At 52.1% G+C, this 15,551-nt stretch overlaps 1 protein-coding gene across 1 annotated transcript; it reads left to right on the forward strand.

Annotated features, from left to right (window-relative positions):
• Window positions 1-374: 374 nt before the first annotated feature.
• On the forward strand, window positions 375-15,505 carry LOC136788800 (TOX high mobility group box family member 4-like). The gene is given in 13 exon segments (XM_066987483.1): window positions 375-687; window positions 2,067-2,135; window positions 2,230-2,266; window positions 2,269-2,476; window positions 4,363-4,424; window positions 4,427-4,570; window positions 4,573-4,660; window positions 8,347-8,551; window positions 10,997-11,068; window positions 11,206-11,796; window positions 11,798-11,998; window positions 15,023-15,192; window positions 15,307-15,505. Coding segments are annotated over 13 exon segments (1,911 nt in total). The 5' UTR covers window positions 375-681; the 3' UTR covers window positions 15,365-15,505.
• Window positions 15,506-15,551: the final 46 nt, after the last annotated feature.

The raw sequence follows: 15,551 nt of genomic DNA on the forward strand, positions 1-15,551 counted from the left end.
TGCTTAAAATTCACTTAAAATTTTATTTTTGGCATTTAAAATAGCGTAAACAATTTAAATTGACTTATAATGACTGAAAAAGCTTTATATTTAATTTTTTAAGAGATTTCATGCCTCATAAGGAGTTTGTAAATGAACGACGGCAGTTAAAACTCCTTAAAATTTTAATTTTTCGGTGTTTTATGTTTTGTAGAACATTTGATGTTGATTTTTCAACGACTAAAAACCCTTTTCTGAGGGATTTTTATTTGCAGGGAGAATTTTAAACTCACTTATGGTGCCTAAAGCCCACTTATAAGAAATTTTGAGTCTTCTAGGGAGACAAAAAGCGATATTTAATTAAAAATTTTCCTTAAAATTTTGTTTTGGAGGGGTTTTAAAGAAATCGGGAGGCCTCCACTCAGGGATTTTTGGAGGCCTCCACCTCAAAATATTCGGTGGCCTACGCTAAAAAATACTTGGAGGCCTCCAATGATAAATATTTGGGGCCTCCACCCGGAAAATTTCCCAAATTTCCTAAATTTCGCCCAATTTTCCAGGTGGAGCCCCCAGTCCTCCAGCTCGGAGGACCGACCCCGCCCGTCTCTATGGTTCCACGCCGGAAGTAAACCGGAAGAGGGGGGGGAAGGGGGAGGCCGCACTTCCGCTTCCGGGCGGCGGCCTGGCCGGGGCGGCGGAGCCATGGAGGTGAGCGGCGGCTTTGTGGCCGGGGGGAGTCCTCCAAGGGGGGGGGCGGTCCTCCAAGGGGGGGGCGTTGCTATGGAGACCGGGGGGCTTGGGGAGGGGAGGGGGCGGGGGAGGGGGGAGGTTTTGGGGCGGTTTGGGGGGATTTTGGGGCTGCTTGGGGGGGGGCGGGGCGGTTTGGGGGAGGTTTTGGGGCTGTTTGGGGGCAATTGGGGGAGGTTTGGGGGCATTGGGGGAGGTTTGGGGGGATTTGGGGGGGTTTGGGGGCGTTTGGGGGAGGTTTTGGGGTATTTGGGGGGATTTGAGGGGATTTGGGGGGATTCGGGGAGATTTTGGGGTATTTGGGACTGGTTTTGGGGCTGTTTGGGGGAGCATTGGGGGAGGCTTTGGGGAGGTTTTGGGGGATTTGGGGGGTTGGTGGAGGTTTTGGGGCTTTTTTGGGGATTTGAGGGGATTTGGGGGGATTCGGGGAGCTTTTGGGGTATTTGCGGGAGGTTTTGGGGCTGTTTGGGGGGATTTTGGGGGGGTTGGGAGAGGTTTTGGGGTGGTTTTGGGGGATTTGGGGAGGTTTTGGGGGGTCTTGGGGGATTTGGGGGAGGTTTGGGGACTGTTTTGGGGGGATTTGGGGGGTTGGGGGCGTTTTGGGGTAGTTTTGGGGGTTTTTGGGGGATTTGGGGGAGGTTTTGGGGTGGTTTTGGGGGATTTGGGGAGGTTTTGGGGGTCCTGGGGTATTAGGGGGAGTTTGGGGGAAGTTTGGGGTCATTTGGGGAGGTTTTGAGGGGTTTTGAGGGTTTTGCGGGGAGGTTTTGGGGTGTTTTGGGGGACTTTGGGGTTATTTGGAGAGATTTGGGGGGAGGTTTTGGGGTTTGGGGGAGGTTTGGGGGGATTTTGGTGTATTTAGGGAGATTTGGGTTTTTTTTCAGGGGGATTTGGGGAGATTTGGGGGTGTTTAGGGGCATTTGGGGGCTTTTAGGTTATTTGGGGGCGTTTTTGGGGGGGTCTTGGTGTATTTGGGGGAGGTTTGAGTGTTCTCAGGGTACTTGGGGGAAGTCTGGGGCAGTTTTGGGGTATTTGGGGGAGGTTTGGGAGCAATTTAGGGGTACTTTTGGGGAGATTTCTGAGACTTGGGGGCGATTTGGGGATATTTAGGGTTATTTTGATGTATTTGGGGCCGTTTTGGGGCACGTTTAGGGAAATCTTTTAGGATTTTGGTCTATTTCTCTCCGTTTTGCTTGTTTTTCGTCTTTTTTCACCGTTTTATGGGGTCATCCCCACCTGTTCCCTTGAGAGGAGATTCTTCATGTCGTGTTCTTCCCTCCGATTCCCCAAAACCCCCCTTTTTCACCCCAAAACCCCCCTTTTTCCCCCCAAACCCCTTCCAGTTCCCCGGCGGCAACGACAACTACCTGGCCATCACCGGCGCGGCTCACCCCTTCCTGACGGGCGCCGAGGTACGAATCGGGGCCGGAAAACCCCCAAAAAAAAGCCCCGAAAACCCCATTTTTACCCGTTTCCCCGTCCTTTTTAACCCTTTCCTCCCCGCAGACCTTCCACACGCCCAGCTTGGGGGACGAGGAGTTCGAGATCCCCCCATCGCCCTCGACGCCGACCCCTCGCTGGCCGTGGCCGACGTCGTCGCCCACTTCGACGAGCTGGGGGACCCCCGGCGCCCCCCCCCGAGGCCGCCTTTCGCCCCCCCTACGGGGTGCAGGCCCCTCGACATGCCCGTGGGGATCGGGCCCGGCCTGATGGAGCAGGGCGGGGGCTGCTGCCGGGGGGCTCTCCATGGTGAGCGGGGTTTTGGGGGGGTTGGGGGGATTTGGGGGGGTTGGGGGGATTTGGGGGAAAAATGGGAGGTTTGGGGGGTTATAGGGGGATTTGGGGGGTTATAGGGGGACTTGGGGGGGATTTAGCGTGATTTGGGGGGAATTTGGGGGATTTGGGGGGATTTAGGGGGAAAAATGGGAGGTTTGGGGGTTATAGGGGGATTTGGGGGGCTTAGAGGTGATTTGGGGGTGTTTAGGGTAATTTGGGGGAAATTTGGGGGATTTGGGGGGATTTGGGGGATTTAGGAGGAAAAATGGGAGGTTTGGGGGGGGGGTTATAGGGGGATTTGGGGGGGCTTACAGGGGAATTTGGGGGGCTTAGCGGATTTGCGGTGATTTGGGGGGAATTTGGGGGATTTGGGGGGATTTAGGGGGAAAAATGGGAGGTTTGGGGGGAATTGAGGTGGATTTGGGAGGATTAGGGGGATTTAGGGGGGATTTAGGATGATTTGGGGGAAATTTTGGGGATTTGGGGGGATTTGGGGGGAAAAATGGGGGGTTTGGGGGTGTTATAGGGGGATATGGGGGTGTTATAGGGGGATATGGGGGTGTTATAGGGGGATTTGGGGGGATTTAGGGTGATTTGGGAGGAATTTGGGGTATTTGGGGGGAAAAATGGGAGGTTTGGGGGTTATAGGGGGATTTGGGGGGCTTAGAGGGGGATTTGGGGGTGTTTAGGGTGATTTGGGGGATTTGGGGGGATTTGGGGGGATTTAGGGGGAAAAATGGGAGGTTTGGGGGGGATTGAGGGGGATTTGGGAGGATTGGGGGTTTAGGGGGGCTTAGAGGGGGATTTGGGGGGATTAGGGGGAAAAATGGAAGGTTTGGGGGGTTATAGGGGGATTTGAGAGTGTTATAGGGGGATTTGGGGGGTTTAGGGGACTTGCGGGGGATGTGGGGTGATTTGGGGGGAATCTGGGGGATTTGGGGGGATTTAGGGGGAAAAATGGGAGGTTTGGGGGTTATAGGGGGATTTGGGGAGGTTTAGGGGATTTGTGGGGGATGTGGGGTGATTTGGGAGGAATTTGGGGGATTTGGGGGGATTTAGGAGGAAAAATGGGAGGTTTGGGGGGTTATAGGGGGATTTGGGGGGCTTACAGGGGGATTTGGGGGTGTTTAGGGTGATTTGGGGGAAATTTGGGGGATTTGGGGGATTTGGGGGGATTTAGGGGGAAAAATGGGAGGTTTGGGGGGATTGAAGGGGGATTTGGGGGATTTGGGGGGATTTAGGGGGAAAAATGGGAGGATTGAGGGGGATTTAGGGGGGCTTAGAGGGGATTTGGGGGGGGTTAGGGGGAATTTGGGAGGGATTTGGGGGGGATTTGGGGGAAAAGGGAGGGATTTGGGGGGATTTAGGGGCGAAAAGGGAGGTTTAGGGGGCATTAGAGGGGATTGGCGGGGAAATGGGGCTTTTGGGGGGAAAATAGGGGTATTTGGGGGTAATTGAGGAGATTTGGGGGTGTTAGAGGGGATTGGGGGGTAATAGGGGGATTTGGGGGGCTTTTGAGGGGGTTTGGGGGTCATTTAGGGGAAATGGGGGGATTTGGGGGGGAATTTGGGGTGGAATATGGGGATTTGGGGGGAAATAGGGGGATTTGGGGGGGTTTTGAGGGGGAATGGGGGCATTTGGGGGGGTTAGAGGGAATTTGGGGGGGGGGTTAGAGGGGATTTAGGATGGTTAGATGGGATTTGGGGGAAAATAAAGGGATTTGGGGGGGCGGATTAGGATCGGGGGGCAATTTCTCCCCTATATTTTAGAGGGGGATCCCACATTATCTTTATTTTTTGGGGGGGTTTGGAGCGGCGTTTTGAGACCTTTTCGTGTCTCCCCCATTTTTCTCCCCCTGCTCAGGAACTGGACCCCCCTGGCCGCCCCCTACGCCGCCGCCCCCGTCACCATCGAGGTGCCGATGAGCCCGGGGGGCTCCTGGCCCCCGGCGCCCTCACCACCATCGACCAGAGCGAGCTCAGCTCCCAGCTGGGGCTCAGCCTCGGGGGGCGCCCCCACGCTGCCCCCCCGGCCCCGGAGCCCTCCCCGGACGAGCGCCTCTCCGCCACCCCTCGCCCACCCCCTCGCTGCCCGACGAGGAGGCCGAAGACTTCCGCAGGGGTGAGGCCGACGACCCCCCCCCAGAATCCTAAATTACAATTTTTTTCCCGCTTTCCAAGCCCAAATCCCCCTTTTTTCCCACTTTCCGACCCAAAATCCTCCTTTTTTATGCTTTCCGATCCCAAATCCACCCTTTTTTCCCGCTTTCCGACCCAAAAATCCTCCTTTTTTATGCTTTCTGACACCAAATCCCCCTTTTTTCCCACTTTCTGACCCAAAATCGTCCTTTTTTCCACTTTCCGACCCCAAATCCGCCCTTTTTTCCCGCTTTCCGACCCAAAATCCTCCTTTTTTCCACTTTCCGACCCCAAATCCCCCTTTTTTTCCCACTTTCCGACCCAAAATCCTCCTTTTTTCCGCTTTCCAATCCCAAATCCCCTTTCTTTCCCACTTTCCGACCCCAAATCCTCCTTTTTTACGCTTTCTGACCCCAAATCCCCCTTTTTTTCCCACTTTCCGACCCCAAATCCTCCTTTTTACGCTTTCCGATCCCAAATCCGCCTTTTTTCCCACTTTCCGACCCCAAATCCTCCTTTTTTACGCTTTCTGACCCCAAATCCCCGTTTTTTCCCGCTTTCTGACCCAAAATCCTCCTTTTTCCGCTTTCCGATCCCAAATCCCCCTTTTTTCCCACTTTCCGACCCCAAATCCTCCTTTTTACGCTTTCCGATCCCAAATCCGCCTTTTTTCCCACTTTCCGACCCCAAATCCCCGTTTTTTCCCGCTTTCTGACCCAAAATCCTCCTTTTTTCCGCTTTCCGATCCCAAATCCCCCTTTTTCCCACTTTCCGACCCAAAATCCTCCTTTTTTCCTCCGCTTTTTTTCCGACCCCAAATCCTCCTTTTTTCCGCTTTCTGACCCAAAATCCTCCTTTTTTCCGCTTTCCGACCCCAAATCCCCCTTTTTTCCCACTTTCCGACCCGAAATCCTCCTTTTTTCTGCTTTCCGACCCCAAATCCCCTTTTTTTCCCACTTTCCGACCCAAAATCCTCCTTTTTTACGCTTTCCGATCCCAAATCCGCCTTTTTTCCCACTTTCCGACCCAAAATCCTCCTTTTTTCCGCTTTCCAACCCAAAATCCCACTTTTTTCTGCTTTCCGACCCCAAATCCCACTTTTTTCTGCTTTCTGACCCCAAATCCTCCTTTTATTCCCCTTTCTGACCCCAAATCCCACTTTTTTCCCGCTTTCTGACCCCAAATCCCACTTTTTTCCCGCTTTCCCACCCCAAATCCCACTTTTTTCCGCTTTCCGACCCCAAATCCCACTTTTATTCCTCTTCCTGGGCCAAAATCCCACTTTTTTCCCCCTTTCTGACCAAAAATCCTCCTTTTTTTCTGCTTTCTGACCCAAAATCCCACATCTTTTCTGACTACTGACCCAAAATCCCACTTTTTTCCACTTTCCAACCCCAAATCCAACTTTTTCCCCACTTTCCGACCCGAAATCCCACGTTTTTTCCGCTTTCTGACCCAAAATCCCACTCTTTGCACTTTTCGACCCCAAATCTCACTTTTTTCTGCTTTCCGACCCAAAATCCCATATTTTTCCACATTCCGACCCCAAATCCCACTTTTTTCACTTTCTAATCCCTAATCCCACTTTTTTTCCGCTGGCTGACCACAAATCCTACTTTTTTCCCACGTCTCTACCCCAAAATCCCCCTTTCCGACCCAAAACCCCAATTTTTTTCCACTTTTCAATTCAAAATCCTATTTTTTTTCCATTTTTCTACCCCAAATCCCACTCTTTTTCTACTTTCTGGCCCCAAATCCCACTTTTTCCTAAAAATCCCACTGGTTTTTCCACTTTCCAACCCCAAATCCCACTGTTCTTTCACTTTCCAACCCCAAATCCCACTTTTTTCACTTTCTGACCCCAAATCCCACTCTTTTGTCGCTTTCTGATCCCAAAATCCCACTTCCCTTTCATTCTTATTCTCTTTTTCCTCTTTTTTGCTGTTTTTTTAATTCCTTTTTTTATTTTTTCTTTTTTTCTCATTTCTCTTTTTTTCTCTTTATTTTTCTTTTTTTCTCTATTTGTTCTTTTTTTTGGTTTTTATTTTTTTCTTTTCCTTGTTTTTTGTTTTTCCTTTTTTCTCTTTTTTAATATTTTCTTGTTTTGTCTTTTGTTTTTTTCCTCCTTTGTTTGTTTTTTCTTTTTATTTTTTTTCCTTTTTTGTTTTTTTCTTTTTTTATTTTTTCTTTTCTTTTTCTTTTTCTTTTTTCTCTTTTCTTTCCTTTTTTTCTTTTTTTTTCCTTTTTTGTTCTTTTTTCTTTTCTTTTTTTGTTCTTGTTTTTTTTCTTTGTTTTGTTTTTTTTGTCTTGTCTTTTTTTCTTTTTTCTTTTTTTCTTTTTTTCTTTTTTTCTTTTCTTTTTTCTGTTCTTTTTGTTCTTTTTCTTTTTTTCTATTTTCTTTTTTATTTTTTATTTTTTTCTCTTTTCTTTTTTCTTTTTTTTTTGTTTTTTCCTTTTCCTTTTTCTCTTCTCCTTTTTCTCGTTTCTTTCCTTTTTCCCCTGTCTTTTCCTTTCCCCTTTTCCCCTAAAATTCTCTACTTCCCCCCCAAAATCCTCCCCTTTTCCCTTTTCCTTTTCCTTTTCCCTTTTCCCCTTTTCCCCCTTTTTTTCCCCCTTTTCCCCCCTTTTTTTCCCCTTTTCCTTTTTTCCCCCTTTTCCCCCTTTTTTTCCCCCTTTTCCCCCCTTTTTTCCCCTTTTCCCCCCCTTTTTTTCCCCTTTTCCCCCTTTTTTTTTCCCCTTTTCCCCCCTTTTTTTCCTTTTCCCTTTTTCCCCCTTTTCCCCCCCCTTTTTTTCCCCTTTTCCCCCCTTTTTTCCCCTTTTCCCCCTTTTTTTCCCCCCCCTTTTCCCCCTTTTTTTCCCCCTTTTCCCCCCTTTTTTCTCTCCCTTTTCCCCCTTTTTTTCCCCTTTTCCCCCCTTTTTTCCCCTTTTCCCCCCTTTTTCCCCTTTTCCCCCCTTTTTCCCCTTTTCCCCCTTTTTTCCCCCCTTTTCCCCCCCTTTTTTTCCCCCTTTCCCCCCTTTTTTTCCCCCCTTTTCCCCCCCCCTTTTTTTCCCCTTTTCCCCCCTTTTTTTTCCCCCTTTTCCCCCCTTTTTTTCCCCCTTTTCCCCCTTTTTCTCCCCTTTTTCCCCCCTTTTTTTCCCTTTTCCCCCCTTTTTTCCCCCCTTTTCCCCCCTTTTTTCCCCCTTTTCCCCCCTTTTTTTCCCCCTTTTCTCTCCCCTTTTTTTCCCCCTTTTCCCCCCTTTTTTTCCCCTTTTCCCCCCTTTTTTCCCCTTTTCCCCCCTTTTTTCCCCTTTTCCCCCTTTTTTCCCCTTTTCCCCCTTTTTCCCCTTTTCCCCCCTTTTTTTCCCCTTTTCCCCCTTTTTTTCCCCCTTTTCCCCCCTTTTTTTCCCTTTTCCCCCCCTTTTTTTCCCCCTTTTCCCCCCTTTTTTTTCCCCTTTTCCCCCTTTTTCCCCCTTTTCCCCCCTTTTTTCCCCTTTTCCCCCCTTTTTTTCCCCCTTTTCCCCCTTTTTTCCCCTTTTCCCCCCTTTTTTCCCCTTTTCCCCCTTTTTTTCCCCTTTTCCCTTCTTTTTCCCCCCCTTTCTTTTCCCCCCCCTTTTCCCCCTTTTTTTCCCCTTTTTTCCCCTTTTCCCCCCTTTTCCCCCCCTTTCCTCACTCCCTCCCCTCCCCCGGCAGCTCCCGGCCCAGAAGGCCGCCCGGCGCCTCCGGCCGCCCCCGAGGGGGCCGCAAGCCCAAGCCCCCCAAGAAGCAGAAGAAGAAGAAGGACCCCAACGAGCCCCAGAAGCCGCTCTCCGCCTACGCCCTCTTCTTCCGCGACACGCAGGCGGCCATCAAGGGCCAGAACCCCAACGCCACCTTCGGCGAGGTCTCCAAGATCGTGGCCTCCATGTGGGACAGCCTCGGCGAGGAGCAGAAGCAGGTGACGGGGCGGCGGGGAGGCTTCCGGGGGGCGTTGGGGACGGGGAGTGAGGCGGTTTCGGGGGTAGAGGCCCAGAAGGGTTCGTCTGGGGAGGTGGAGGCTCAGGAAGTTTGGTTTCAGGGATGTAGAGGCTCAGGAAATTTGGTTTCAGGCATGTGGAGGCTCAGGAATTTTGGTTTGGGGGAGATAGAGGCTCAGAAAATTTGGTTTGGGGGAGGCGGAGGCTCAAGAATTTTGGTTTCAGGCATGTGGAGGCTCAGGAATTTTGGTTTGGAGGATGTAGAGGCTCAGGAGTCTCCATTTGGGGAGGTGGAGGCTCAGGAAATATGGTTTGGGGGATGTGGAGGCTCAAGAATTGTGGTTTTGGGGACGTAGAGGCTCAGGAAATTTGGTTTGGGGGAGGTGGAGGCTCGAATTTTGGTTTAGGGGATGTAGAGGCTCAGGAAATTTGGTTTCAGGGATGTGGAGGCTCAGGAAATTTGGTTTGGGGGATGTAGAGGCTCAGGAAATTTGGTTTCAGGCACGTGGAGGCTCAGGAATTTGGGTTTGGAGGACGTAGAGGCTCAGGAGTCTCCATTTGGGGAGGTGGAGGCTCAGGAACTTTGGTTTGGAGGACATGGAGGATCAGAAGTTTTAATTTGGGGGATGTGGAGGCTCAGGAAATTTGGTTTCAGGCACGTGGAGGCTCAGGAGGTTGGGTTTGGGGACGTAGAGGCTCAAGAATTTCGGTTTAGAGGACGTAGAGGCTCAGGAAATTTGGTTTCAGGGATGTGGAGGCTCAGGAAATTTGGTTTCAGGCACGTGGAGGCTCAGGAATTTGGGTTTGGAGGACGTAGAGGCTCAGGAGTCTCCATTTGGGGAGGAGGAGGCTCAGGAATTTTGGTTTGGGGGACGTGGAGGCTCAGGAAATTTGGTTTGGGGAGGTGGAGGCTCAAGAATTTTGGTTTAGGGGATGTGGAGGCTCAGGAAATTTGGTTTCAGGCACGTGGAGGCTCAGGAATTTGGGTTTGGGGGACGTGGAGGCTCAGGAGATTTGGTTTGGGGGAGGTGGAGGCTCAGGAGATTTGGTTTGGAGGACGTGGAGGATGAGAAGTCTCCATTTGGGGATGTGGAGGCTCAGGAAATTTGGTTTCAGGCACGTGGAGGCTCAGGAATTTTGGTTTGGAGGACGTGGAGGATCAGGAGATTTGGTTTGGAGAACGTGGAGGATCAGAAGTTTTAATTTGGGAGATGTGGAGGCTCAGGAAATTTGTTTTCAGGCACGTGGAGGCTCAGGAAATTTGGTTTGGGGGATGTAGAGGCTCAGGAAATTTGGTTTCAGGCACGTGGAGGCTCAGGAGTTTGGGTTTGGAGGACGTAGAGGCTCAGGAGTCTCCATTTGGGGAAGTGGAGGCTCAGGAAATTTGGTTTGGGGGATGTGGAGGCTCAAGAATTGTGGTTTTGGGGACGTAGAGGCTCAGGAATTTTGGTTTGGGGGAGGTGGAGGCTCAGGAAATTTGGTTTCAGGGATGTGGAGGCTCAGGAAATTTGGTTTGGGGGAGATGGAGGCTCAAGAATTTTGGTTTCAGGCATGTGGAGGCTCAGGAATTTTGGTTTGGAGGACGTAGAGGCTCAGGAAATTTGGTTTCAGGCACGTGGAGGCTCAGGAGTTTGGGTTTGGAGGACGTAGAGGCTCAGGAGTCTCCATTTGGGGAGGTGGAGGCTCAGGAAATTTGGTTTGGGGGATGTGGAGGCTCAAGAATTTTGGTTTAGGGGATGTAGAGGCTCAGGAAATTTGGTTTCAGGGATGTGGAGGCTCAGGAAATTTGGTTTGGGGGATGTAGAGGCTCAGGAAATTTGGTTTTAGGCACGTGGAGGCTCAGGAGTTTGGGTTTGGAGGACGTAGAGGCTCAGGAGTCTCCATTTGGGGAGGTGGAGGCTCAGGAACTTTGGTTTGGGGGACGTGGAGGCTCAGGAACTTTGGTTTCAGGGATGTGGAGGCTCAGGAAATTTGGTTTGGGGGATGTGGAGGCTCAGGAATTTTGGTTTAGGGGATGTGGAGGCTCAGGAATTTTGGTTTGGGGGACGTGGAGGCTCGGGAGCCTTCATTCAGAGGACGTGGAGGCTCAGAACTTCAGATTTGGAGCACGTAGAGGCTGAGGAGGCCACTTCTGAGGTCACACGAGGACTCAACCTCGTCGCTTAGGGCCGCGGAGGCCCGGAGGCCGGGGTTCGAGGACGTAGCCTCACAATTCGGGAGGCCGGGTGGCCTCCATCTTGTCTCCTAGAGGCCAGGAGGCCTCCATTTTGTCTCCTAGAGGCCAGGAGGCCTCCGTTCTGTCTCCTGGAGGCCAAGGGGCCTCCGTTTCAGCAGCCCGGCCTCCGTTTCAGCCTTAGAGGCCTGGAGGCCCAACTGGGCCTCGCCCTCGACCTCCCTTTTTTTTTTTTTTTAATTATTTCCCCCAGGTCTACAAGCGTAAAACGGAGGCCGCCAAGAAGGAGTACCTCAAGGCCCTGGCCGCCTACCGCGCCATCCAGGTGGGCCTCCCCCCCCCCCCCCAAAACGGAGGCCGGGCCTCCGATCGACCCCGGCTCGCCCTTAACCTCCCTCGCCAGCCTCTAATTAACCCGATAATTCGTTATCTTTTTCGTTAACCTCCGGTGGGGCCTCGCAGACCACGGCGGAGCCTTCGGAGCCGGACCCGCCGCCGCCTCCTCCTCCTCCTCCTCCTCCTCCCGCGGCCTCCCAGCCTCCCTCGGCCTCCGAGCCTCCGCCGGGCCTCGCCGCCGCCGCCGGCGCCGCCTCCGCCGCCGGGCATCACCAAGATCATCATCCCCAAGCAGATGCTGCCTCCTTCCTCGCCGCGGCCTCCGCGGCCTCCACGACGGCCGCAAGCGGCGGAGGCCCGGCCTCCGGCCTCGTCACCGTCATCCCGGCCACCGTCGTCACCTCCCGCGGCCTCCACCTGGGCACGGGGACGCAGATCGTCACCCGCTCCGTCCTGGCGGCCGCCGCCGCCGCCGCCGCGGCCTCCTCCTCTTCCTCCTCCTCCTCCTCCTCTTCTTCGGCCTCCGCCGTGCCTCCCCTCGCCTCCAGCCTCCCCCCCCTCCAACAAATGCCCCCCCGCAGCCCCCGGCCCGGCCTTGGCCGTCCTCCAGCCTCCTCCCCCCTCCAGGCCATGCAGCAGCCTCCGCCCCAGCCCAAGGGAGGCCGCCTCCCCCAGCAGCCTCCCCCCCCTCCAAATCAAGATCCTGCCCCCCCCGGCCTCCACCTCCAAACTTTGGCCCTCCCGGAGGCCCCGGGGCCGGGGAGGGGCGGCGGCGGGGGAGGGGCGGCGGGGGCGGCCTCCCCAACGCTCCCCCGCCGGCGGCCCGGCGGCCTCCGCCCAAGGCGGGCCCCCGGCCTCGGCGGCGGGGCCGGCCTCGCCGGAGGCCGTGGAGATGATCGCGGGCGACGTGGTGCCGGAGGTGAGGGGATTCGGGGGGATTTGGGGGAAATTTGGGGGATTTGGGGGAAATTTGGAGGAATTTGGGGGGATTTGGGGGAAATTTGGGGGATTTGGGAGGAAATTTGGGGGATTTGGGGGGATTTGGGGAAATTTGGAGGAATTTGGGGGGGTTTGGGGGAAATTTGGGGAGATTTGGGGGAAATTTGGGGGATTTGGGGGAAATTTGGAGGAATTTGGGGGGATTTGGGGGAAAATTTGGAGAGGTTTGGGGGAAATTTGGGGGAAAAATTGGGAAAATTTTTGGGATTTGGGGAAATTTTTAGAAATTTGGGGGATTTGGGGAAAATGGGGGGTGGGGGGAAATTTGGGGGGATTTCAGGGAAATTTGGGGGGAAATTTGGGGGCTTGGGGGAAATTTGGAGGGGTTTGGGGGAAATTTGGGGGAAAAATTGGGAAAATTTTTGGGATTTGGGGAAATTTTCAGAAATATGGGGGTTGGGGGGAAATTTGGGGGGACTTGGGGGAAATTTGGAGGGACTTGGGGGAAATTTGGAGGGGTTTGGGGGAAATTTGGGGGAAAAATTGGGAAAATTTTTGGGATTTGGGGAAATTTTCAGAAATATAGGGGTTGGGGGGAAATTTGGGGGGGTTTGGGGGAAATTTGGGGGAAAAATTGGGAAAATTTTGGGGGTTTGGGGAAATTTTCAGAAATATGGGGGATTTGGGGAAAATGGGGGGTGGGGGGAAATTTGGGGGGATTTCAGGGAAATTTGGGGGGAAATTTGGGGATTTGGGGGAAATTTGGAGGGGTTTGAGGGAAATTTGGAGGAATTTGGGGGAAATTTGGGGGGATTTGGGGAAAATTTGAGGGAAAAATTGGGAAAACTTGGGATTTGGGGAAATTTTCAGAAATATGGGGGTTGGGGGGAAATTTGGGGGGATTTGGGGGAAATTTGGGGGGATTTGGGGGAAATTTGGGGGAAAAATTGGGAAAATTTTTGGGATTTGGGGAAATTTTCAGAAATTTGGGGGATTTGGGGAAAATATGGGGGGGTGGGGGGAAATGTGGGGGAAATTTGCGTGATTTCAGGGAAATTTGGGAAATTTGGGGGTTTGGGGGAAATTTGGGAAAAATTGGAAAATTTTTGGGATTTGGGGAAATTTTAGGGATTTGGTGAAAATTGGGAGGAAAATTTGGGGGGTTGTGGGGGTTTGGGGAAAGTTTTGGACAATTTGGGGGATTCGGGGGAGATTTTGGACAATTTCAGGGATTTGGGGAAAATTCTGGGAAAATTGGAAGGATTTGGGGAAAATTGGGAAAATTTGGGGATTTGGAGAAAATTTTGGGAAAAAATTGAGATTTTGAGAAAATTTGGGGGAAAATTTTGAGACTTAGGAAAATTTGGGGGGATTTAGGAAAAGTGGGAAAATTTGAAGAGCTTTGGGGAAAAATGGCGGGGAAAACTGGGGAAACGATTTGGGGAAAATTCTGGCAATTTGGGGAAAATTGGGAATTTTGGAGGGATCTGGGGAAAAATTGTGGATTTGGGGAAAAAATGGGAAATTTGGGGGATCTGGGTAAAATTGGGGGGATTTGGAGAAAAATCGGGAAAATTTGGAGGGATTTGGGGGGGTTGGGGAAAATTGGGGGGGATTGGGGGAAAAAATTGGGAAAACTTGGGATTTGGGGGAAATTTTGGGAATTTGGGGGAAATTTGGGGAACATTTTCAGAAAATTTAGAGGCATTGGGGGAAATTTGGGGAGAATTTGGAGGAATTTAGGGAAATTTGGGGGGTTTGGGGAAAGCTTGGGGCTTAGGGGAAAATTTGGGGAAAATTGAGGGATTTAGGGTAAATTTTGGGGAAATTTGGGGGAATTTAGGGAAAACGGGGATTTGAAAATTTCGGGGATCCCTCTTGGAGGGATTTTGGGGTCCCTTTGAGGGATTTTGGGGTCTCTTGGAGGGATTTTGGGGTCTTTTTGAAGGATTTTGGGGTCTCTTGGAGGGATTTTGGGGTCTTTTTGAAGGATTTTGGGGTCTCTTGGAGGGATTTACGAATACCTGGGTGGATTTTGGGGTCTCTTTGAGGGATTTTGGGGTCCTTTTGAGGGATTTTGGGGCCTCTTGGAGAGATTTAGGAATTCCTGGGTGGATTTTGGGGTCTATTGGAGGAATTTTGGGGTCTCTTGGAGGAATTTTGGGGTCTCTTGGAAGGATTTTGGGGTCTCCTGGAGGGATTTAGGAATTCCTGGGTGGATTTTGGGGTCTTTCTGAAGGATTTTGGGATCTCTTGGAGGGATTTATGAATTCTTTGAGGGATTTTGGGGTCTCTTTGAGGGATTTTGGGATCTCTTGGAGGGCTTTTGGGGCCTCTTGGAGGGATTTAGGAATTCCTGGGTGGATTTTGGGGTCTTTTTGAGGGATTTCGGGGTCTCTTGGAGGGATTTTGGGGCCTCTTGGAGGGATTTTGGGGTCTTTTTGATGGATTTTGGGGTCTCTTGGAGGGATTTAGGAATTCCTGGGTGGATTTTGGGGTCTTTTTGAAGGATTTTGGGATCTCTTGGAGGGATTTATGAATTCTTTGAGGGATTTTGGGATCTCTTGGAGGGCTTTTGGGGTCTCTTGGAGGGATTTTGGGGTCTCTTGGAGGGATTTTGGGTCTCCTGGAGGGATTTTGGGGTCTCCTGGAGGGATTTTGGGGTCTCTTGGAGGGATTTTGGGGTCTTTTTGATGGATTTTGGTTTCTCTTGGAGGGATTTTGGGGCCTCTTGGAGGGATTTATGAATTCCTGGGTGGATTTTGGGGCCTCTTGGAGGGATTTTGGGGTCTTTTTGAGGGATTTTGGGGTCTCCTGGACGCATTTTGGGGCCTCTCGGCAGGATTTACCAACTCCTGCCTGCATTTCGGGGCTCTTCCGAGGCCCTTTAGGATCTCGCGGACCCCTTTTAGGATCCCCTACCCCTCCTTGAAGACCCTCGCCCTTCCCCTCACCCCAAAAAAAAAACCCCAAAACCCCCTTTTTTTTCCCCGCCCCCCCCCAGGTGGAATCCCCCACCCAGATGTCCCTGGAGCTGGTGGCCGAATCCCCGGCGCCCGGCCCCGAATCCCCCCGACCCCGCTGCGTCCGCTCGGGGTGCGACAACGCCCCCGTCCCCAGCTCCGACTGGGACAACGAGTACTGCAGCAGCGAGTGCGTCGTCAAACACTGCCGGTAAGACCCCAAAAAAAAAAAAACCCTAAATCCCCTTTTTTCACCCCAAAACCCCCCTTTGGGTCGTTCACCCTACAAAAAAACCCTATAACCCGCCCCGTTCCGCCCCCCCAGGGACGTCTTCCTGGCCTGGCTGGCCGCCCGCAACGCCAGCGTGGTTTTCGTCAAATAAGGGAGGATTCACCCCAAAAAAAACCCTCCCCCTCCCCCCCCTCAACCCGCGACCCCAAAAGCCGAAGAACCCCTTGGCCGCCTTTCGGGGTAATTTCCGCCCGTTTCGAGCCAAACGGAAAACCTGCGTTTTCTTCCCGTCCGCGCCCCGAAACCCCCAAACCCCGCACCCTAAAAACCCCGGAAGC

The sequence above is a fragment of the Anser cygnoides genome, chromosome W (genome assembly GCF_040182565.1).
Source record: "Anser cygnoides isolate HZ-2024a breed goose chromosome W, Taihu_goose_T2T_genome, whole genome shotgun sequence".
In the NCBI taxonomy this organism is placed as follows: domain Eukaryota; kingdom Metazoa; phylum Chordata; class Aves; order Anseriformes; family Anatidae; genus Anser; species Anser cygnoides.